Source organism: Schistocerca serialis, chromosome 9 (assembly GCF_023864345.2).
Source record: "Schistocerca serialis cubense isolate TAMUIC-IGC-003099 chromosome 9, iqSchSeri2.2, whole genome shotgun sequence".
Lineage (NCBI taxonomy): Eukaryota > Metazoa > Arthropoda > Insecta > Orthoptera > Acrididae > Schistocerca > Schistocerca serialis.
Window position 1 is genome coordinate 286970954 of NC_064646.1, and position 25680 is coordinate 286996633.

Below are 25680 nucleotides of genomic sequence, written 5' to 3' on the forward strand. Positions count from 1 at the left end.
GGGCGGAGCCATGTTATTTTGAACAAGTTCTACAATAATTTTCTATTCTTCAGCTCTCTGAGGTTGTATTTAATACTCTTGTTTCCTACAGCAGTTCATTCTGCAATCATCTCCTTTTCCACTCCCACAAATTGTCTCTTAGCACTCTTCTTTCGTTTGTATTTATTTTTTGTTAGGTTAATTTGCAATAACTAATACTCTTAGCTTACTTCAAAGTCTTTAGAATTCTCAACTGAGTGCCAACAATAAGTGCAAGTGTTTATTCAGTTAGCTTAAATGGAGTAACATAAATGCCCTTCATTAATACTGCCTTAGTAGATTATTATTAAAAATTGTGTAAGACAAAAAATACTGTATAATCACTGATTCGTATTACTTGAATATTTCCACATTCCTTGTTGTTTTACCTGTAAGTTACAGTGTAAATGAATTGATAACCATAGGAAATTACAGTGATAATTAAAATGCAGCAAGGGACAGTTCTTGGTGGTAGAATGAATTTTGTCACAAAATTATTGCACATTACATAAAACTGCCAAGAAACAGGAATAGCAGCAACAAAAGTATTCCTTGTAAAATCACATTACACGTCACTAATTGTGATTAAGAAGCAGGAAAAAAATGCAATATAACACATGATCTGACATTCAGTTTTGTAAACCAAATGAATGCTAAAGAAAACAAAGAAACATGCATGATATTTACCTCAATATAGTCGCAGCTGCACTCTGTGCTTGCTTGTAAAGGACTGTGACATGTTTCAATGTTGAGAGAATCAAACTCTAGATGAATTATACTTGATACATTTGCAAGAATTGTCCAGTGACAATCAAGGAAAGATTCATATTGCCCATTATGATCAATATCCACTGACTGAATTATCTGAGGACTATCTGATACATGAATAATACCTCCACAGCCCTGGGATGGACCTGTAAGAAAAAGAGGCATTAATGGACATAAAGAAAATTACCTGCATTCACAACATACATGTTGGACTCCAGTTCTTTTAATCCATGTTGGGTGCAGATAGAAATACAAACTTAAGCTCAAAACAAGTAGCATCTCTTTCTTTATTCATGAACAACCACTAACACTGCCAGCATGCGGAGTACTTCCAACATCTGGTAGACTGCATTGTGTTTTCCATATTGAATGATACAATATTCATTTGTTTTCTTCTTTAATGAGCTATGAAACTCATTGCTGCCAAATGAATAAGAGATACAGAAATGGTGTAGTACATGTGGAAAACATATGAGCATAGGTGGAACATTTCAGGAGACTGAACAGCTTCTCACAGTGTACCATAGCAAGCACATCCACAAACCAAACAAGCAAACTGACAATATGATTGCAAAAGTGGAACAAATGATAATGGAAGATAACTGACTAGCTGTAACAGATACACACTCCAAAGCTGGCACTTCCATGGCATTTATGCAAACCATACCACATGAAGAACTTAAAACGTGGAAAATGTGTTCATGGTGGATAGCTCGATGGTGATTGTTGTATACAAAGCTACATGGTTATATAAGTTTCATGTATTTTTGACATGAATGAGACTTTCTTTTTATCAGCTGTCGCAATGGATGAGATGTGGATGTCATTTCTCAATCCTGAAACAAATGGCAATGAACACAGTGGAAACATATTGACCCATTACCACCAAAAAATGTTTCAGGTTAACCATAAGTGGGGAGAAAGTGAGATTGGAAGAGTGGAGGCATGATCTTAACTTATTATATTCCACAAGACACTGCAGCAATGGCACCATTATATGAATTATTTCTGAGGACAAAGCTTCTTCAGTTACACCAAGAAAAATTACTGGGAATGGATGCTTATGTGTTTCCTCACTGAGGCACTACTCCTCCTTATTGGACAATCCCGATGCAGGAATTTCTTTATAACAGCAACTCTGAAGTGGTACCTTATACTTTTTAGTCCCTGGACTCCACCCCTGGCTTGTATCATCAGTGAAAGACACCATTCATGGCTGTCAGTTTTCCAGTCAGTCTTCTTCTTTTTTTTCTTCTTCCATTTCACACTCTTTGGGGTACGCTGGATCAATCATTTCTTTGTGTGTTGTTCGTTTCTTTGGGTCCAGTATTTCTTCATTCTTTCTAATCTTCTTTTCCTCTCTTCTTCCGAGATGAAGGGTTTGGACTTTTGTGTAGATCTGTCTTGGAACTTTATGTTTTCATCTTTAGTAATTAATTTAGCTATTCGATTGATAAGTGAACTTTCTGAAATGTTTAATTCTACTAGGTCTTTCTCAGTTTCTTTAAACCAGTTGGGTTTCGTTTTGTGGTTACGGAAAATGTCAAAGATTTGTTTGATTAATCTGTTGGAATTTATCCTGAGTAGATGACCTTAAAAATGTATTCTCCTTTTTGGCGTAGTATCTGAAAGTTTTTCGTGGAGAGTTTCATTTTTGACGTATATAACCTTTCTGTCTTCAAATTTTTGTCCTATGATTTTTCTTTCCTTTAGTTCAAGTTTCTCCATTCATGTTTAGTGTTTCTGCGGCATACAGTGCTTCTGGCTTAATCACTGACTTGTAATGTGTAATTTTGGACCCCCATGAAAGGGATTTTTTGTTGTATATATTTTTTGTTAGTTGGAAGGACAATTCAAGTTTATTTTTTCTGGATTTCATTGCTATGCTTTCCTCAGCATTCCAACTAATCCATTCTCTGAGATATTTGAATTCTTTTACTATTTCAATCTTTTGTTCTTGAACCTTGAGGTATTCACATGAGTGCTTGATGTTTGTCAAGATCTTAGTTTTATCAAAGGCAATGTGAAGACCTATTTTAGCTGCTGGTTTCTTTAGTTCAAGGATTTGCTCCGATGCTTCTTCCATTGTTTTAGCAAATAGGGCCATATCATCTGCAAAAGCAATGCAATTTGCTTTAAGGTTCTTCTTTTTGCAACCCTGTCCTATACTACTCTTAATATTTGTGTTCCATCCTCTGACAACTTTCTCAAGCACACAATTGAACAGCAACGGTGAGAACCCAACCCATGTTTTTATTTCAAGGGGTTCTGATAATTTGCCCATAAATTTAACTTTCGAAGATGTATTTGTAAGGGTTGCTTTTATAATATTAGTTGTTTTCTTAACCAAACCCATTCCTTCCAGGGCTGATAATAGAGATTCTCTATCCATCGAATCATATGCTTTTTTGAAATCAATGAGGGAGATTACGTATGCCTTTGCCATTGATTTTTGGTATGCCATGATGTTTTTGAGGTTTAGTATTTGTTCCGAACATGATCTACCGTTTCTCAATCCTCCCTGGTATTTCCCGATTTGCAGGTCCAATTACGGCTCTGCCCTGTGCAAAAGGACTTTAGAAAGAATCTTGTATGTTGTATCCAGCAGTGAAATTCCTCTGAAATTGTTGGGGTGTGTCTTCAAACCTTTCTTGTGGATAGGGTGGATGAGAGCTGTTCTCCATTCTGTGGGGATCTCTTCTTCTTTCCTTATTTTATCGAAAACACACTGAAGGGATATAATTGCATTTTTGTCAGGTTTTTTCCGTAGTTCGGCCACTATTTGGTTTTCTCCAGATGCTTTGTTGTTTTTAAGTTCTGAAATGACCTTCTATAGTTCTTCAGTCGTCGGTGGTTCTGAATCCAGCTTCTCACGGTTACTTGGGATGGATTCAAATTTTCCAAGGATGGGTTCACAATTCAAGAGTTTATCAAAGTAGCCTGCTAGTATTTTGCAATTTTCCATGTTATTGTGAGCGATGGTCCCATTTACATCTCGAAATTGGAGGGTGGGTGCTTTGTATCTTGATAACCTTTGTCAGAAAGTTCTGTAAAAACTTCTTGTGTTGTTTTTAGTAAATTCTTCTTCAATTTGGAGGAGAGTTTTGATTTCATGTGTCGTCTTAATCTTTTTTATATTTTTATCTACCAGTTTTCTATCTCTAATGAAATTCAGTCTGCTTTCTCCTGTTTTCTGTGATTGCCAGTTTTGCCATGCCTGTTTTCTTGTTTCAATGAGGTCATCATATTCCACCACCAGGCATGTTTTGTACTTTTTATGTTAGGTGCTATCTGTTCGGCTGTAGTAATGAGGTTTTCCTTGATATCCTCCCAGCTTTGTGTCTGAAAGGTTTCTGTTGCTTTTGTGAAGTCATCTGATTTTAATATCTTTTCTGTACTGTACTTCTGACCCTTAATTTGTTTCATGTGACTTTTCCTTAACTTAATTTTAGAAAGGTAGTGGTCTGAATCCAGGTTTTCACCACTGAGTACCCTAACATTCATGATTTCTTTGCGAGAAATCTTCTTGTTTGCCACATGGTCAAGTTGAAATTCCCCAAGGCTAGGATTTGGGGATATTCACGTCTTCTGTCTTGGTGGTATTTTCTTGAAAGCTGTGGATTTAAGAATTAAATTGTGTGCTTGGCAAAATTCCATTAGCCTCATGCCATTTCTGTTTGTTCTCTTGTGTGCAGGATAGTCTCCAACTATTTTCTTATATCTTTTTTCTTTACCAATCTGTGCATTAAAGTCTCCAAGAAGAATGATGATGTTTTTATCTGGAATTTTCTGAATAATGTCATCTACATGATTCCAAAAGGCCTCTACTTTTTCTTTGTTTTTCCTGTTATCCTCATTTATAGGGGCATGTGCATTGATAATTGTGTAGATTTTGTTTGTGCATGTGAATGTAAGACTTGAGAGTCTTTCTGATTGGGAATCAAAGTCAACTATCGAGTTAAAGATTTGTTTGTTGATTATAAAGGCTGTTCCAAGATATGGTACATTTTTCATTACTCACAGTCCCACTTTCCCTTTGTACATCCTAAAACCTTTGGAACTGAAGGTATCTGTATCCATGTATCGTGTTTCTTGAATGGCTGATGAGTATGTTGAGGTTCTTTAGCGTATCTGTTAGAGCTTTAAGTTTTCCGGTTTTCAACAATGAGTTTGCATTGAAAGTTGCTAGGCACGTTGATTGCCTATGTTGAAATTTGGATGAGATTCCAAGACACACTGACTTGTCTTTGTGCAATGTTGCAGACTCCCCAGAATCTGAATGTCTGCTGACATACTGGCGGTGGATTGTCCACCCGGGGTAAAATACTTAACATCACACACTTCCATGACTGATGAAAGTTATTTTGGGTGTGGCCCAGTGGTCACAAAAAAATACAACCAAGATTGTGAGTCCTCGAGGTAGTTCTTCCCCTCTCTCTGCCGTTGGGATTCTGAACTTCCTCTTCTGCCTTTGCAACTGTTGACCAGGTTTCACCTAGTAATCCTAGGCAGGGGCTCTTACAGGGTGCTACCATCTGGAGCCAGATGGACCCAAGTTTTTTAATGAGGTGTTACTCCTCCACGTCCAGTCAGTCTAATATGCATCTACGTCGAAATCCATACTCTGCAAACTACTGTGAAGTGCATTAGAGGGGGTGCATTGTACCAGTTCTTTGTCTCATCTTGTCCTTCAAATCCCTATGGGAGTGATGATTAGGAGGTTCTAGTATATTCCTAAAATTAAAGTTGGCTCTTGAAAGTTTGTAAGTAGGCTTTTCGTGACAGTTTGCATATACCTTCAAGCATCTGCCTGTTCAGTTTCACGAGAATCTCATGAGAATGGATTCAGTTCTAAATTCTGTATCTGAAGATGTTGACAGTAAAACATACCAGGTCACTTATGGAAAATGCTGTATAATGGAAGCATAACTGATGAATAAATCACAATTATTTAAAAAAGCTAGTGGGAAGAACTATCGCAGCAACATATTTACTAAGCAGAAAACATACATTTTCTGAAAGATATTCTCCCAGCATTTTGACTCTGATTTAGTCTAAAATAAAATAAGGTACAGTATGGTAAGACAGAGGTTTAGGAACCAGGTTTTAAATTGTAAGACATTTCCAGGGGCAGATGTGGACTCTGACCACAATCTATTGGTTATGACCTGTAGATTAAAACTGAAGAAACTGCAAAAAGGTGGGAATTTAAGGAGATGGGACCTGGATAAACTGACTAAACCAGAGGTTGTACAGAGTTTCAGGGAGAGCATAAGGGAACAATTGACAGGAATGGGGGAAAGAAATACAGTAGAAGAAGAATGGGTAGCTTTGAAGGATGAAGTATTGAAGGCAGCAGAGGATCAAGTAGGTAAAAAGACGAGGGCTAGTAGAAATCCTTGGGTAACAGAAGAGATACTGAATTTATTTGATAAAAGGAGAAAATACAAAAATGCAGTAAGTGAAGCAGGCATAAAGGAATACAAAGTCTCAAAAATGAGATCGACAGGAAGTGCAAAATGGCTAAGCAGAGATGGCTAGAGAACAAATGTAAGGATGTAGAGGCTTATCTCACAAGGGGTAAGATAGATACTGCCTACAGGAAAATTAAAGAGACCTTTGGAGATAAGAGAACCACTTGCATGAATATCAAGAGCTCAGATGGAAACCCAGTTCTAAGCAAAGAAGGGAAAGCAGAAAGGTGGAAGGAGTATATAGAGGGTCTATACAGGGGCGATGTTCTTGAGGACAATATTATAGAAACGGAAGAGGAGGTAGATGAAGATGACATGGGAGGTACGATACTGTGTGAAGAGTTTGATAGAGCACTGAAAGACCTGAGGCGAACCAAGGCCCCGGGAGTACACAACATTCCATCAGAACTACTGACAGCCTTGGGAGAGCCAGTCCTGACTAAACTCTACCATCTGGTGAACAAGATGTTTGAGACAGGCGAAATTCCCTCAGACTTCAAGAAGAATATAATAATTCCAATCCCAAAGAAAACAGGAGCTGACAGATGTGAAAATTACTGAACAATCAGTTTAATAAGTTATGGATACAAAATACTAATGCAAATACTTTACAGACAAATGGAAAACTGGTAGAAGCCGACCTCAGGGAAGATCAGTTTGGATTCCGTAGAAATACTGGAACACGTGAGGTAATACTGACCCTACGACTTATCTTAGAAGGTAGATTAAGGAACGGCAAACCTACATTTCTAGCATTTGTAGACTCAGAGAAAGCATTTGACAATGTTAACTGGAATACTCTCTTTCAAATTCTGAAGGTAGAAGGGGTAAAATACAGGGAGCGAAAGGCTAATTACAATTTGTACAGAAACCAGATGGCAGTTATAAGAGTCGAGGGACATGAAAGGGAAGCAATGGTTGGGAAGGGTGTGAGACAGGGTTGTAGCCTCTCCCCGATGTTATTCAATCTGTATATTGAGCAAGCAGTGAAGGAAACAAAAGAAAAATTCAGAGTAAGTATTAAAATCCATGGAGAAGAAATAAAAACTTTGAGGTTCGCCAATGACATTGTAATTCTGTCAGAGACAGCAAAGGACTTAGAAGAGCAGTTGAACGGAATGGACAGTGTCTTGAAATAAGGATATAAGATGAGCATCAACAAAAGCAAAACGAGGATAATGGAATGTAGTCTAATTAAATCAGGTGATGCCGAGGGAATTAGATTAGGAAATGAGACACATAAAGTAGTAAAGGAGTTTTGCTTTTTGGGGAGCAAAATAACTGATGATGGTCGAAGTAGAGAGGATATAAAATGTAGACTGTCAATGGCAAGGAAGCGTTTCTGAAGAAGAGAAATTTGTTAACATCGAGTATAGATTTAAGTGTCAGGAAGTCATTTCTGAAAGTATTTGTATGGAGTGTAGCCATGTATGGAAGTGAAAGATGGACGATAAATAGTTTGGACAAGAAGAGAATAGAAGCTTTCAAAATGTGGTGCTACAGAAGAATGCTGAAGATTAGATGGGTAGATCACATAACTAATGAGGAAGTATTGAATAGCATTGGGGAGAAGAGAAGTTTGTGGCACAACTTGACAAGAAGAAGAGATCGGTTGATAGGACATGTTCTGAGGCATCAAAGGATCACAAATTTAGCATTGGAGGGCAGCATGGAGGGTAAAAATCATAGAGGGAGACCAAGAGATGAATACACTAAGCAGATTCAGAAAGATTTAGGTTGCAGTAGGTACTGGGAGATGAAGAAGCTTGCACAGGATAGAGTACCATGGAGAGCTGCATCAAACCAGTCTCAGGACTGAAGACCACAACAACAACAACAACAACAACAACAACAGTGTAATAAAAACAGATTGCTGGATAATGTGTGGGATTAAAGTCTATTGTACCAGAAAGAGAAACTGCTTTGTAATTTAGAGGACAAGTTGTAATTATGAGTTAAGACCCATAACCATAATATTGTAAAATTGTTCAGTTTGGCATGAAGAAAGGAAAATAGTTGCACTAGAGAGAATAAAGCACTTAAATATTAAAGCATGGTAATTAAACAACAAACAAATAAAAAGAATGAGGTGAATTAAATCAGCTTATCAGATAAAAATTGAGCAGAAATGACAATATGTTGTAATCTGGCCATCAATTTCAGTGATTATGGCAGTAAACATTACTCTTGCTAATAAATTATCAAGATGCATTACATTTACTCTGGCAGACTCAGTTTACAAACCTGCCACACCACAGTTTCAAATACAGCCTCTACGGAGATTAGATAAATCATTACATCTTTAACAAGTCGTAATTCTGGCAATTATTGTTCTTTTAGGAGAGCATTAAAATCTTGTTTTCATTTACAAAATTGGCCTTGTGCTATTATTAATTAATTCATTTACTGTGTACCGTATACTCTATCAATAAAGATAATCTTGAAGGGTCAACAACAAACTATTACACCTAAATAATTCTTTTGTGTAAATATTGAAATGGTAACAAAAGAAAACAGCAGTTGCTTAGCATAAAAAAAGAAAGCACTGGCTTTTTAAAAAGTAGTATGTTTCTTGTTAATTTTACTGTTTTAAATTTGGCTTTAGTAAGAACAAACTGTACATTGTAGTGTAATGTTAATGTATTGTAAAGTACTTTTAACAACTGTTTCATTTTGTTAATGTATCCTACGACCATCATCTTTGAAGATTTCCTTCCTTTATAGACTCTACAGAAAATGGTGAATGAATTACCAAATGAATCAATGAATAACAGCAAAATGGGTGCTATATTTGTGAAGTACAGACAAAAAATTGTTGAAGCTACAATTTGAAGGGCCTTCAGAAATATAACGAACTGCAGTCAAAGTGTCGTCTTACTGATACACTTTGAATGCAAAACTGCAATCAAGACAATGAGTTCACATAGGTAAAAACTGCATCAATAAAGCAACAACATTTTTGTCAGTACATAAGGTTATTTGGGTCTCGTGGGCTCCATTGTAATTATTTACTTTTGAAAAAGAGCAAAACAACGACAGCATTTTATTATGAAACATTATGGCATTATTGTTTTTCTTTTTCTTCTTAGAGAGTTGAGACAAAGACAACTAGTCTACCACATAAAGAAATGCTCTTGTCATGTGCCTGGCTCCTGATTGATAATTGTGATGGCAGAAGTGCAGCAACTGAACTTTCAAATAGTTCCTTCATCCCCTATTCATCAGATCTGGTATCGTCTGATTTCTTTTTCTCTTTCTTAATTTCAAATGATGGCTTAAATGAAAGAAACGATGGAGTCATCAAAAGTATGAAACAATTTATTTCCTGAAATGAAAGAATTTTAACTCTTCCTGGGATAAAGGTAGATGGACAAATTTATAAAATTACAAAAATGTTGCTTAGGTACTATTTTTTACCAAGCTTAATACATGCTCATAATAATACCCTTGCTACACAAAAACCATGATTCAAGTAAAAACCATGATTCAAGTACACATTAATTAATAATGATTTTTTCTGTCTAGTTATTAATGCGTCTTCTGTGCATGAATTTATTCCATATGCTGACAAAGCATACAATGTTATTTTGATGATAACTACTTACCATACATGAAGATTACTTCGCCAGTAAAATTAGATGGTGGCTGGAATGAGTATGTGAGGAAGCTGACTGCCATTGAGTTATTGGTGGATGAAATAACAGGGAGAGCATCTGTGAGGTTGGAACAGAAAAGCCCCAGACGCTTTCCGGTGTCTGTGGCATTACCATCATAGACTTCCAACCTAAGATCCAACAGGACAAACCAACAGTAATTTAAGGAACATATTACAGTGTGCTGAGCTAAAATTTTATCATTACATACCATAAAAAAAGTTTGTAAATAAAGATGTAACCACTATAAACATTTTGAATTCTCCTCTCTTTTCATGACAAATTTTGAAATGTGCTTTCCAAAAAGATTAGTTAAAATCAACACATCTAGCCATAGACACACAAATTCTTGGATCACATCTGGCATCAAAAACTCTTCCAACACTATGAAAAGACTGTTTAGAAATGAAAACCAATACTGACCCTAATTTCAAAAAACATGTTAGTAACTACAAAAAGGTATATAGAAGGGTAATTAATCTAGTGAAAGTATTAAGTAACGATAGACTAATAACGAAGTCAGACAATAAATCAAGGACCACATGGGAAATTGTTAAAAGAGAAATAGGAAAAAGCTCCAAAGAACAGGATATTGTACTTAAATCTAGTGATAACACTGAAATAAAGAAGGAAGTCTTGCCAAATTACATTAACAATTAATTTCTAAGTGTACCTCATTAATTAAGCAAGAGCTTTATAAATTATGCAAGAGCTTTACCAAAGAAGAGAAAAGTTTTGGATATACCGTATAACAGGATGCAGTTTCTGTGATAGAAATAAAATATATGAATTAATTAAGGGATTACTGCAACTTTGGTAATACATATTCTTCAACATGAAGTAAAAGCTGATTTTATAAATGCAAAGCTCAAGTTAAACAGAAACAAAATTTATGTATAATGTGGAGACATGTTTGTTACAAGCTGATGTACATAAGATCATGTTTTTCATTATAAATCCATTTATTATGTAAAGACAATAATATAGCTTATTCAAGAACATTCATGTTGACTAAATATTTCAGAACTGCGAAGGCAGTCATGTTACCGTTTTCATATTATTTTTTGACATGTAAACATATGACCAGTTTTAATCAATTTTTCCCTGATATTCACATCTGTAAAGAGTGTCAGTTTATTTTAATTTGTGATGTCAAGATATGAGGAAAGTGATAAAATTTTGAAGTTCAAATTAAAAAGTGTGTTTTAGATCTTTCCTCATGAAACCAGATCCCGCTATTTCGCAATATTAATTATCCAGGCAGGAGATCTGCAGTTAGACGCCCCAGACTTGTGGAGGACAAACTTAGACAGATGAGTATTATGCAGACAATTTAAAAGTGAATACCAGGCATTCAATTAAAAATTTACGTGACTTACACTTATTTCAAGTTCTGTCACTTGAAGTACGATTTATATTTCCTTTGTCAGAAAAGTTCCAGGATGGATTTTTTTAAGAATAGAAAATTGCACTTACCAAGTAATGATCCTAGCATCTAATAAAGTAGTCCCCTTGGCTATTTATACAAAATTGCAAACATTTGTGGAGGTCTTGGAAGCAAGCAGGGAAATTTTCAATTGTGATACTTGTAAGCTCATTTGTCACAGGCTGTTAGATGTCTGTGATGTCTTGGTGAAGCTTTTCTTTCAGTTGCCTACTCACTTGTGCCAACAAGAAAAAGTTGCAAGGCAAAAAGTCAGGTGGATATGATGGATTTGCAATGGCAATAACACAATGTCTGGCCAGATACACGGTAACAGATAAAGCAGTATGGGGTCTTGCATTGTCAGGCAGAAGGAACCAGTCTTGAGAATGCCATAAATCAGGATGAGAAAGTCAAATAGCTTGTTGCAAATATTTGAAGACTTTGATCTAAAAAGTTTGTGCACTCACCATATAATGGAAAGACTGAAGTCACAGGAAGGCACAACAACAAAACTGTTGGAAAGTTAGCTTTTGGCCAACAAGGCCTTTGTCAAAAGTAGACAATATACACATACTCATGTAAACATAACTCACCCACACATGACCACAGTCTCTGGCAGCTAGAGCCAGACCTGATCAGCACCACAGAAACAACTGCACTTATTTGTACTCAGGTTAAGGGAATCTGAACAATGAATTACAAGGTTTTTTTGTTTAGGGAGAATACATGGACAAAAAATACACTGAGGTGACAAAAGCCATGCGATAGTGAGCTTTCAGTTTTTTATGGCTACTTAATCACTTCAGAATTTGTATCACATTCTGGTGTACAGATTGGTAAAAGCATGAACTGTAGAAAACAGTTTTTTTCTTATGTTCCACTTATTTTTATTTCAGCTCATGTTTCAACATCCAAGCCTATTTCCTAGTGTTAATGTTTCAGAACAATGAGAGATTCCTAAAAGATTGGCTTGGTACCCAAAATCTAGTTCATGCGAAATAAAAATCTGTGAAACATTGGCAAAGAAGTACATTTCCTTGTGTAATAATGACAATGTTCCCCAAGAATCAAAGTTAAACCAAAGAAGATAAACTATAGTCTACTTTTGCCATATTCACATGCTAATATAAATTGCAATGAATTGCTTCTAAGTATACTAGACCACCATATTTACCTCACATCCTCAGTTCTTGCATGTACTGCAGAAACACTTAAAAACCAACATTTCCATATAATCTGCTATTGTGTTGTTGTTGTGGTCTTCAGTCCTGAGACTGGTTTGATGCAGCTCTCTATGCTACTCTATCCCGTGCAAGCTTCTTCATCTCCCAGTACCTACTGCAACCTACATCCTTCTGAATCTGCTTAGTGTATTCATCTCTTGGTCTCCCGCTACGATTTTTACCCTCCACACTGCCCTCCAATACTAAATTGGTGATCCCTTGATGCCTCAGAACATGTCCTACCAACCGATCCCTTCTTCTGGTCAAGTTGTGCCACAAACTCCTCTTCTCCCCAATCCTATTCAGTACCTCCTCATTAGTTATGTGATCTACCCATCTAATCTTCAGCATTCTTCTGTAGCACCACATTTCGAAAGCTTCTATTCTCTTCTTGTCCAAACTATTTACCGTCCATGTTTCACTTCCATACATGGCTACACTCCATACAAATACTTTCAGAAAAGACTTCCTGACACTTAAATCTATACTCGATGTTAACAAATTTCTCTTCTTCAGAAACGCTTTCCTTGCCATTGCCAGTCTACATTTTATATCCTCTCTACTTCGACCATCATCAGTTATTTTGCTCCCCAAATAGCAAAACTCCTTTACTACTTTAAGTGTCTCATTTCCTAATCTAATACCCTCAACATCACCCGACTTAATTCGACTACATTCCATTATCCTCATTTTGCTTTTGTTGATGTTCATCTTATATCCTCCCTTCAAGACACCATCCATTCCGTTCATCTGCTCTTCCAAGTCCTTTGCTGTCTCTGACAGAATTACAATGTCATCGGCGAACCTCAAACTTTTTATTTCTTCTCCATGGATTTTAATACCTACTCTGAATTTTTCTTTTGTTTCCTTTACTACTTGCTCAATATACAGATTGAATAACATCAGGGAGAGGCTACAACCCTGTCTTACTCCCTTCCCAACCACAGCTTCCCTTTCATGTCCCTCGACTCTTATAACTGCCATCTGGTTTCTGTACAAATTTTAAATAGCCTTTCGCTCCCTGTATTTTACCCCTGCCACCTTTAGAATTTGAAAGAGAGTATTCCAGTCAACATTGTCAAAAGCTTTCTCTATGTCTACAAATGCTAGAAACGTAGGTTTGCCTTTCCTTAATCTTTCTTCTAAGATAAGTCGTAAGGTCAGTATTGCCTCACATGTTCCAGTGTTTCTACATAATCCAAACTGATCTTCCCCGAGGTTGGCTTCTACTAGTTTTTCCATTCGTCTGTAAAGAATTCGTGTTAGTATTTTTCAGATGTGACTTATTAAAACTCATAGTTCCGTAATTTTCACATCTGTCAACACCTGCTTTCTGTGGGATTGGAACTATTATATTCTTCTTGAAGTCTGAGGGTATTTCGCCTGTTTCATACATCTTGCTCACCAGATGGTAGAGTTTTGTCAGGACTGGCTCTCCCAAGGCCGTCAGTAGTTCTGATGGAATGTTGTGTACTCCCTGGGCCTTGTTTCGCCTCAGGTCTTTCAGTGCTCTATCAAACTCTTCACACAGTATCGTACCTCCCATGTCATCTTCATCTACCTCCCCTTCCATTTCTATAATATTGTCCTCAAGAACATCGCCCCTGTATAGACCCTCTATATACTCCTTCCACCTTTCTGCTTTCCCTTCTTTGCTTAGAACTGGGTTTCCATCTGAGCTCTTGATATTCATGCAAGTGGTTCTCTTATCTCCAAAGGTCTCTTTAATTTTCCTGTAGGCAGTATCTATCTTACCCCTTGTGAGATAAGCCTCTACATCCTTACATTTGTTCTCTAGCCATCCCTGCTTAGCCATTTTGCACTTCCTGTCGATCTCATTTTTGAGACTTTGTATTCCTTTATGCCTGCTTCACTTACTGCATTTTTGTATTTTCTCCTTTTATCAAATAAATTCAGTATCTCTTCTGTTACCCAAGGATTTCTACTAGCCCTCGTCTTTTTACCTACTTGATCCTCTGCTGCCTTCAATACTTCATCCTTCAAAGCTACCCATTCTTCTTCTACTGTATTTCTTTCCCCCATTCCTGTCAATTGTTCCCTTATGCTCTCTCTGAAACTCTGTACAACCTCTGGTTTAGTCAGTTTATCCAGGTGCCACCTCCTTAAATTCCCACCTTTTTGCAGTTTCTTCAGTTTTAATCTACAGGTCATAACCAATAGATTGTGGTCAGAGTCCGCATCTGCCCCTGGAAATGTCTTACAATTTAAAACCTGGTTCCTAAATCTCTGTCTTACCATTATATCTGTGCAATATCTGTGCAATAATGCAAAATATATACATAGTTATGACTCTGAAACTTCCTGGCAGATTAAAACTGTGTGCCGAACCGAGACTTGAATTCGGGACCTTTGCCTTTCGCTGGCAAGTGCTCTACCAGTTATGACTCTCTATCAAAACTAGTTCCATTGAAAGTCAATACTATGAGGTGCATATAGTAAGTAATGCAACATGTTTTTTAAGGAAGCAGGTTGGTTTCATTCAGGATTCCAGTACACCATATTACTACACACTCTTTTGGCTACAAAACCCTATTTTTCAACATAATCTCTGTTCAATGCAATAGCCTTATGCCACCTTACTGGGACTGTCTGTTTGCCATTGTGGTACCATTCTACTGCTCGAAATTGGAGGCACCATCTTGCTGTGTGAATAACATCCCCATAATCCACATAATACTTCCTATGTAATGCATCTTTCATTGGAGCAAACATACGGAAGTCAGAAGATGCAAGATTTGGGCTGTAGGGTGGATGATGAACAAGAGTCCAATAACATTTTGTGAGCTCCTCTTGGGTGTGCAGAATTCAGTAGCAATGTGTTTGATTGTGAGTCATCTTTCCCATCTATCTGCACATTCCAGCATTGCAGGAGTCACAGCTGCATGCAGCTGCCTGGCATGTGCGGGAGATCGGACAGGTTTGTACGTCCTTATTGTGATGACGACAGATTACTCACCAAATGACTTACTGTGCTTTTATTCACTGTCAGGTCTCCTTAGACATACTGCAAGCACCTGTGAATATCTGCAACACTCTGGTTTTCCGCCAAAAGGAAATCAATGATAGCTCTCTGCTTGGAACATATCTCCATTACAGACACCATTTTGAAGGCTACTTATAGCACTAACAACGATCAGAACTTCATTTAACTTCACAGGGGCTATCGTTGGAATATTCCATGATGTCCCACAACAAATTCTGCATTTTTTTCAACCAAAATTGGCCGAGAAAGAAAATGTGTTGCAGTATTTACTGAAAGCCCTCACAATAATAAAATACAAGACTAATGAGACCTAAAATTTCATCAGTCACATATATAAAACTGATTACCTTGCTGATGAGAAGTAGCAGTGTGTGTCAGCAGGCATGCTGAATTCTGAAAATCTGAAAAAATACAGGTTTTGTAAAACAGCTACATTAAGAAAAATTTTAAACAGATGAACACACTATTTTCTTCAGTTATGGCTCGACTATAAAAATATTTAAATTTGAATTCTGTGCCTGAGAAAATTTTACTCTTTTGCACACCTTCCTTTTTTTTTAATTAAAAAAATAGACAAAACAAAATGCTGGAACAATGGTTGACTTTACTTGGAAGGCAAAACTGTTATAAACACAGAACCTTATCAATATATTCACAGCACTGCCGGCGTAAAGGTGGACAGGTATAAGGGTGTACTACTGCACTATGCAGAAGTATTAATTCCACTACAGAGCAATTAACACAATCAAAACATAGCAAATATGACTGTGAAGTAATGATATGTATGTGCAATAGAAGTTATTATTCACAAAACTAGTTTATATATGGAAGCCACAAGGAAAGTAATTACATTTCTGAAAGTAATTTTTTAGCAAACAGCAATAAACTCTTACCAGTGGCCAAAAGTCAATAAAAGATAGTGACTGCAGGAGTGTGATCTTAAATGACTCAACCATGTTGTTAAACAGTGGCCATGATGCATCAAAAATTCTCATAAAAATGGTTAATGGAATAATTTCCCATGTTGAGTGAAACAACTTCAGATACTAAGGAAGACACCTAATGCCCTGCCATGAGAAAGATATGACAAGAGAAAGAAACAGATTTTCAGACTAGATAGTACTAATTACACTCTCAATAAGAATCACCAGTAATCAGAGAAAGATGTAACATCAAAGAAATCATAAAAGACACACAGACTATTTTTATTCTTTCACTGTCTGCACGTTCACTCAAGAAGTGTGAGTCACTATATGATTTTGCCCCTCCTCTGTGTCAACAGTATTTCATGTTGAAGCTGACATGATGCCCAGATGTCACAGCACTCTTGAATCCAGGGATATTTGGTTGAGGGGTGAGTAAGCTTGGCATTGTCTTCAGCAAGGTAACATCCAGTGTCTGTTGTGGTGTGTCAGAAAGGTGGCATGAAGATGGATCTTCAGTTGTGACATCTTCACTTTTCATATCTGGTGGTGCCAGTTTTTTAGTGGCATCTTACACATCAAGAAATGCAACCTTGATCTGGTCAAGGGCACCATGAACACCAACTGTGAACGTGTTGCTGCCTCTGCTTTAGTGCATATGGTCCCTCATACAGTGGCTGAATTGGTTTGCAAACAGAGTCACTGAATAAAAATACATGTGTGTAGTTGTCTAAGTCTGTTAAAATCAATGGACATTATCCAGTTTGCTCTCTGGCAATGATGGGCTGAAGCTAGTGTACATGTGCTCTCAGTTTAATAGCAAAATCTAACAATGCTACGTTGTTATCTGTTCTATCATGCATGAATTCTGCCAGGAATCATAATGTTTGACAGTAGATGAGTTCAGCTGCAGTGGCTGTAAGATCTATCTTGAAAAAAGTTCGTAGCCCAAGGAGAACAAGAGGTAGTGCCTCAGTGCACTTTTGTGCAGCATGACACTGCAGACCTGACTTCAGATGCTGATGTAGTCACTCAACCATGCGATTTGCTGCAGGTCATGGTGTGTATGCATTTAATAGCTAGTAACATTGCCAGTGCTTTGAAAAGATACACCTCAAACTGATGTCCCAGGTCAGTAGTAATGCATAAAGGACATCAAACAGAGCGATCCACAGTTGAAGGAATGTCCGCACTACCACCTCCATTGTGATCTCTGTCACTGGGAATGCTTCTGGCTACCTGGTGAATCAGTCTACTATTGAGAGGTCATAACTGCAGCCTTCAGAAATGGCAAGCAGTTCTACAATGTCAATGTGGACATGTTCAAATCATTGGTTAGGGGGTACACATGAGCAATTGTGTCTTGACATGTCATGAGATTTTATTCCTTTGACATGTCACGCAGCTCTTGAGTAATGCTTTGCAATTCAAGCCATACAAAACTTTGCTGACAAACTTTATGGAGCCTCAAACTCCAGGACGTGATAGACCGTGTGCAGCTGCTATCACCTGAGTTCAAAACTGTTGTGGTACAAACAGACAGAGCTTGTTCCTGAAATGTTGCAATATAGTTTGTCATTGGTTTCAGGTGTGATTAGCTGGCATAGTTTCAGTCCCGACTGTTGCGCAAGAAACATGTGTAATTCCTCATAATGTTGTTGTGCCTGTGCATGAGCATCAAAATCAATGGCTATAGTTATAGTTTCAATCTGTGCTCCGCTACGTTCAAGATCTCAATACAAGGTAGTGTATCTGTGAGCACATTGATGTTGCCTTGTACATAAACAAAGTGAGTTGAAAATTTACCAATGTAGTTTAATTGTCTCAACTGTCTTGGTGATATCTTGCTTTGTTTGACTTTAAAAACATAAGTCAAAGGCTTGTTGTTTGTATAAATACTCAATTGTCAACCTTTCAAGTAATTTTGAATTTTCTGGTAGCAGTATATGCAGCATATAACTCACAGTCATGTGTCCCGCATCACTGTTGGAAGGGTAACAGCTTGTGGCTGTAAAACACGAGTGGTTGCCAACAATGGTCTACTGACTGTCTGCTCCAATAGCAGTAGTAGAAGCGTCAGTAAAAATTTATGATGCCAAAAATCAAGGGAGCTTTCTAATAGTGATTGGTGGAGCTTTCTAATAGTGATTGGATGAGGATATGTGATTATGGCTTTTACTTTATCTTGAGAAGGGCATATGCCATTTCCATCTACAGTGTATCCCAGGAAATGAACTTCTGTTGCCCCAAAAATACATTTTGAAAGGTTTATTACTAGAACATGTATGCATAAATGGTTGAACAATAGAGTTAAATGCTGTAAATGTTCACCCTCAGGCGTCAATGTTACGAAAAAATTATCTATGCAGACGTAGCAGAAATCAAAGTATTGTGTGACCTCATCCATGAAACACTGAAATGTTTGTGCTGCAATACAGATACTTAACAGCAGTCTCATAAACTCAAACAGTAGAAAATGTGTAGTGACAGCTGTTTTAGGGACATCTTCTGTGGCTACAGGTATCTGGTGGAAATGGAATTGAGCGTACGGCACTGGAGGCCGGCAGTCCCCCATTCGGGGAAGTTTGGCCACCGAGAGTAAGTATTTAGTCCATTCAATGCCACATTGGGCAACTTTTGCATCGGAGATGGGGATGAATGATGATGAGCACAACACAACACCCAGACCCTGAGCAGAGAAAATCTTCTGCCTCAGCCGGGAATTGAACTCGGGCCCCTTGGCATGGCATTCTGTCACGCTGACCACTCAGCTAATGGGGGCGGACAGGTATCTGGTAATGTGTGTCTACTAAGTTGTTCATGGAAACGACTGTCTTACCGTGCACATCGCTGTAGAATTCTTCTATATGCGGCACGGGATACTGGTCTGTAATGTTCCTTGTGATTAACTAGCAGTAGTCACTGTATGGATGCTAATCATTATTCTTCTTCATTATTATTATTATTATTATTATCCTTATGAGATGCAATTGGCCTGCCCAGCTGCAACTTGAAGTTAGACATATGCCTTGTACTAACACACTGCGAAATCCATGCTTGGCTATTTTTAGCTTTTCAGCTGCCAGAAGCTTAGGATGGTTGTAGGTAGGCCTGGTGTGGTGAGAATGTGGTGCACTGTACACTTGACTTGTGGTAGGCTAGGTGACTGCCTCTTAACTTCAGGAAAATCCTTCAATAGTTGCGTGTACTGCATATCCTCAGCAATTACATGTACTGTCAGAGTAGCAGTATAGTTGACCTTCCCTTGAGCATTTAGATTTGCAACGCTTAAACACTGCCATCACAAGTCAGGAACCAAATCATAGAAAGACAGGAAATCTGCCCCCAAGATTGATTCTGAGATGTCGGCCACTGTGAACTGCTATTCAAACATTCGATGGAGACCGAGATTGAGTATTAATGTAACTCATCCACAGGTCTTAATCTTCAAGTCATCAGCGGTGTATAAGCGATAATCATCACAGCTGTGACACAGTAATTTATTTGCTGCATACATGGACACTTCAGCTGCTGTGTCAACTAAATATTCATTGCACCTTTGTGCTTTGATCTATGATGAATAATCGTCGCATGTTACTAGTGGAGATAGCTGCAGCTGCCACAGATTCTGTCATTCTTCCATTTACATGGTGGTGTCCATTTTCGTGCATCCTTATCAAACTTTTTCTGATACCAGTGGGTGTTTGAGCTGCAGGCGAATGGTTATGACTTCTCAACAAGTGTCAATATGGCTATTGTTCGGTATATGCTGTTTGCAATGTGGCAGCCTGTGTAGTTAGTTCTGCTGAGACTGCAACAATGCTAAAGTCACTGTAGTTGTGTTATCCTGCCGTATCACCAGTGTTGCTACACTCATTATGGGCTATGTCTCTGCAATCTTATCTGCTGTTTGTGCTAATGCATTTAGAATTCCCTATGCATCAGCAGGTACACTTGGAAACGAGATATTATGTAACACATCATCACCGGCTGTGTTGCTGGCTAGTGTATGTAGACACCATAGGAGCTGCAATGGCATGCCGTCTCCTAGTTCTTCCATCCATAGGAGTTTTCAAGGCATTTTGCTCCCGACTGAGACAGGTGTGTAATCAGACTATTCTTCATAGCAGCATACTGTTCTGCCTTTGATGGTGTCACAAGGATATCTTGCACCTCAGTGACCAAGTCTTCCGCTACTGCTGCAACCACATAATTATACTTCGATTCATCTGAAGAAACTCGCGCTAAAATGAACTGGCTCTCTAGCTGCACAAATTCATGTACTGCCGGACGGGCAGTGGTTTTATCATGATCGTTACAATCATCCCACAGCTCTGGGCTAGGTTGGTAATATCTGTTGCAGTGTTCATTTTTCTGTGAAAATAAACCAGGTGTGGCTGGCACAGCAGTAACACACATCTATTTTCTGCAGCAACTAGGAATGTCGAAGCTGGTGAGGTTGTACTAACATGTTCATATCATGTCAGGGTGACCAAATATGTCGTAGTCTGATCAAATACATGTTAATTACTGGATGTGTGCTATTCGTAGTGCTAATTACATTAGTCAGTAAGGAGCAAGTTGTAATCAGAGAAAAAAGGTAATGCCATAAATACATGACAGAAAAGTAGACACACAGAATATTTAGTACTTTCACTGTCTCTGCACATTTAAGTAGCACAAGTCCCTACAATAGCATCGACTATAGACATGAATGCTCCTTTAGTGTATGAGCCGAAAAAACTAATATTATTTGTAAATTTTGAGAATAAACAGTTGGACGGGACACTGGCTTATTGAATCTGTAAACACAGAATTGCATTGTTTGCTTCTGTGCATGGCATACTTCTGTACCCCAATCATATTGCAATAACTAATCTATTATTACTTCTACAAATATGAACTCCAGATGTTGCAATAATGCTACTAGGTTTTTCTAAATAATTATACTAAACAACAAATAACAGTGAGAACATTAACGTCCTTACACATTTAATCATCGTCATTTCATTCATGTATTTGTAGAAAATTTACTCTGTATGAAGTTTCCTAGACTGCTTCTACACTGACCTCTACATTAGCACAAATTCAATTTTTTCATTTTAACAAGAATTCTAGCCTACTTTATTGCCTGGTTTAGATTGTCTAAGTTTGTAAACCATGTTGTTGTCAGTCTTTATATCATGTTGTAGTTCAATTGTTTATCTAAAATAGTCTGTGCCAAAAGTATTCATAGTCTGAAGTTTTTGTCTGTCAGTGGGCACATTTGAAAGAATATAGTCTATTAATGTGCTTGATGTGTTTGTGCAGGTTGTATTTTTTACAGTAAACTGGAGATTGCAAGTCTTTATAATATAATGACAACTTCATGTATATCCATTGCCTTTCAGCATATCTACATTAAAGTTGCCTCCTATTATTATGAAAGTGATTTTCTTTGTGACTTTATACAATAGTACATCAAATTCCAGGAATAATCAGTTCTTGAGCATAGTCATCACTATAACTGAGGGGCAGAGAAAAATAAGGCCTAAAGCACACTGTCATCAACTCTGAGCTTGTAGCTTGTAAACGTGCTCCTGAAACCTATTGATCTTATGGTGAACAGCTTTAGAAGGTGCAATAAAAAGTTAACGAAATTTGTTTTCTTAATTAATCCTAATTTTTTTTTCAACATCAACTTTGTCCTCTTCAAAGTAATCTCCATCATATAATACACTTGTGCCAAGGCTAAACTTGAGCCAGGCCTTTACCCAATCTTGGAAGCACTTCTGGAACTCACTTTTCATTGTGCTATTCAGTTCCTTCAGGAATTCTGTTTTTATTTCATCAATGGTGGCAAAATGAAATTCTTTCATGAATCTCTTCAGCCTCAGGAATCGAAAGAAGTTGCAGGGAGCCGTGTGCGGTGAACATGTTGGCTGAGGCAACATAAGAGTTTTGTTTTTCTGCCAAAAAAATCATGTACAAGCACTGACATGAGTGGGAGCATGATCATGTTGCAATTTCCACGATCAGTTTTGCCACAATTTTGGATGTTTTCTTTGGATCGCTTATGCGAAAGGCACATAACTTCCAGGTAGTATTCCTTATTGATCGTACGATCACAAGGCAGAGACTCATGATGCAGTATTGCATTATAATCGAAGAAAAGTGTGAAAAGACCCTTCACATGTTATCAAACTTGCCAATCCCCCCCACCCTGGCTCTTCAGGAAGTTTCCATTGGGACGATTGAATCTTGGATTCCATGTCATACCCATAAAACCATGTCTTGTAACCTATTATAACCTTCTTTAGAAGTTCTAAATCATTGTTGACTTCATTAAACAACTTCTGAATGGGAACTAACTTTGGTGCTACATGTTTCATGCCCACAACATCCTAAAAATTGTTTGGCATGAGCCAAAGGATATGTCAACATCATCAGCAACCTCTCTGATGGTGATTCAGTGATTTTACACTACCATTTTGCTTACTTCTTCTGCAATGTCACCAGTTAATTGATTTACTAGGGGACCCAGGGTGGTCGTCATCTTCAATGTCTTCTCAACCATCTTTGAAATGTTTATGCAATTTGTAAACTCTTATCTTACTCATAGTAAACTCACACAAAGCCATAGTCAACATTTGGAATTCAGTGCTGGACCTTATTCCATTTTTCAAACAAAATTTAATTCAAATTCTTTGATCCATCTTTTTTTTAAATTAAAAATTCACTAAGCACTCAAAAACATGTTTAGACTTTTCAGTTGTCAACAGTAAGCTTAATACTCGAAACAGCTGAAAAAAGCAAACATGCATTAGGAACAACTGTATCCAGAAGATAAAAAAAAATTGAAATTTGAGTATTTAAAGCCTTTGGAATTAACAAATTCCCACTACTTTTTGATCACACTTCATACCTGTGCCGTATCCATATACCTGTATATATGCACATTTTCAAAAAGTTGTCTGATTTCTCTGTTATTTACTTCCACACAGGCACAAAGCACAAATTTTCACTGCTGTAAGAGCACTCATGGACTATACTGACACCTATTTGTTCATAAAAGCTGGAAGTTTTTGAAGGACTGCCCAACCACAACCTCACATTCCACAAAACCTTGAAGAGTTTTACCAATCTCGTTATGAAACCAGAAGTTGATTTCATGGTAACAATGTACATTAAAAAAATATATATATATAATTATGAAATTTTCAACAAGGTGCTATGAATTGTTGTTTAAAGTAAAATAATGATTGGCCAATGCTCATTGGATGACAAAGGAGTAGAAATTGGAGGAAGGAGAGTAGAGTGTTTGAGGTTTGCTGATGACATGGTCCTTGTAGCCACAGGGGAAAAAGAATTACAGGATCTGGTGGACACCATTGAAGCTAATGGAAAAAATTATGGAATGAAAATTAACACAAAGAAAACAAAAGTATTGGCACTAGAAGGAAATAAAGAAATAAAAATTATGCTGAATGGAGAAATATTAGAACAGGTGCAAAATTTTAGGTATCTTGGAAGCAGGATAGACACCGACTGGAAGTGCACCACAGAAATTAAAACAAGGATAGCAATGGCAAAAGAGGCATTTTATAGGAAAAAGAGAATTTTCTGCAGCGGTCTGAACAGAGAACTCAGGAAGAGTCTCATAAAATGTCTTGTATGGAGTGTACTCCTGTATGGTGCTGAAACATGGACTTTGAGGAAGAAAGACAGAGAAAGGTTGGAGGCATTTGAGATGTGGACATGGCGGAGGATGGAAAGAATAAGTTGGATGGACAGAATAAAAAATGAAGAGGTACTGAGAAGAGTGGAAGAGAAAAGACAGTTACTAGATGTAATAAAAAGAAGAAAAAGAAATTGGATTGGGCATATTTTAAGAAAGAATGATGGACTGATAAAAACAGTTTTAGAAGGTTATGTAGAAGGGAAAAGGAAGTGAGGAAAGAAGAGATTTCAGATACTGGATGATGTGATGGATGATACAACATACAGCAGCCTTAAGAAGGAAGCAATGGATCACAGAAAATGGGGAGGCAAAGGACCTGCTAATATAGCAGAAAACTGATGATGATGAATCTTAAATGGAGTCATGGGTGGTCACCTTTTTGTTCAAGTCACGTCGAGGGAGACCATAAGTTCTGATTTCCATTCGGTTTGTAGACGTCTTGCAAAAATCTAGTGCCCAAATTCAGATAGTTTGGTACAAGCATTATAAAAATCCTTTGAAATATAATTTCCCACTTTCTTAAAGTTGGTAAAGTGATCTTGGTAGTCAATTAGTTCAAAAATGTAAGATAAATCAAGAATAGTTAGCTAAAGGGGCAATCAGGCAGCAGAAAGTATAGAGAACACACATAAAATCAGGAAAGTAATAATTCATCTACAGATAAAAGATATTTAGCTGTGGAGATGGAGGTGAGTGGCTTTTTCTGTTAATTTTCATTATTGTAACTGACACTAAAAGAGATACAAACTATACTATGACACAGAAGACTTAGGCACTAGCGTAACTAATCTGACAGCTGTCTCATTAACTATCAGCAATGAACTATTTAGCATAAAGAAGCTAAAGAAACCAAATGTTGTCATCACAAATCTATGTCTTAATTTAGATTAAGGGCACTAGCAAGAAAAAATAGGTTGCAATGAAAGATTCTGCATAGGAAGAGCATACATTACTAGAAATGCTGGCGTGTTATAAATAAAACGTAGGCATAAAGCAATGTGTCAATTGTATTTTAATAACAACGGCCAATGGCTGAATATGCTAAACTGAAAATATTGAACCTTTGGATATTTACAATAATTTTTATGCATATTGTATGTCATGATTCACAACAAGAGAAGAACTGTCTGGAAAAACATAATGAGTCAAATTCAGAAAATAGCTTGTTTATGAGACTGCAGCACCTGTCAGTCTGCACTCTGTACAATGGTGAATTACAATATGACATTTTAAAATTTGTGTAATTATATATAGTTTAATATGGGCACAAACCTTCAAAATGCAATTACTTCTCCATGGTTCCTACTGAAAAGTACATACTGACTTCACCACACAGCAGGCATAACAGTTTTAATTTATCAAAACTTTCTTTCATTATCTGTTCAGCTGAATATTGAGAATTTTCATGCTGCTATATAATGATTTGTTATAATTGTTCAAGGTCAGCAAATGACACCTTCTGCTCAGAGAA

At 37.3% G+C, this 25680-nt stretch overlaps 1 protein-coding gene across 1 annotated transcript in view; it reads right to left on the minus strand.

Moving 5' to 3' along the window:
• Window positions 1-25680, minus strand: part of LOC126419763 (cubilin-like) — a 753686-nt gene that overhangs the window by 83314 nt on the left and 644692 nt on the right. The window contains exons 58-60 of the mRNA XM_050086938.1: window positions 15914-15967; window positions 9866-10044; window positions 706-932 (exon numbers count right to left, since the gene is read on the minus strand). Coding sequence (XP_049942895.1) covers window positions 706-932; window positions 9866-10044; window positions 15914-15967 — 460 coding nt within the window. The remainder of the gene's footprint in view (window positions 1-705; window positions 933-9865; window positions 10045-15913; window positions 15968-25680) is intronic.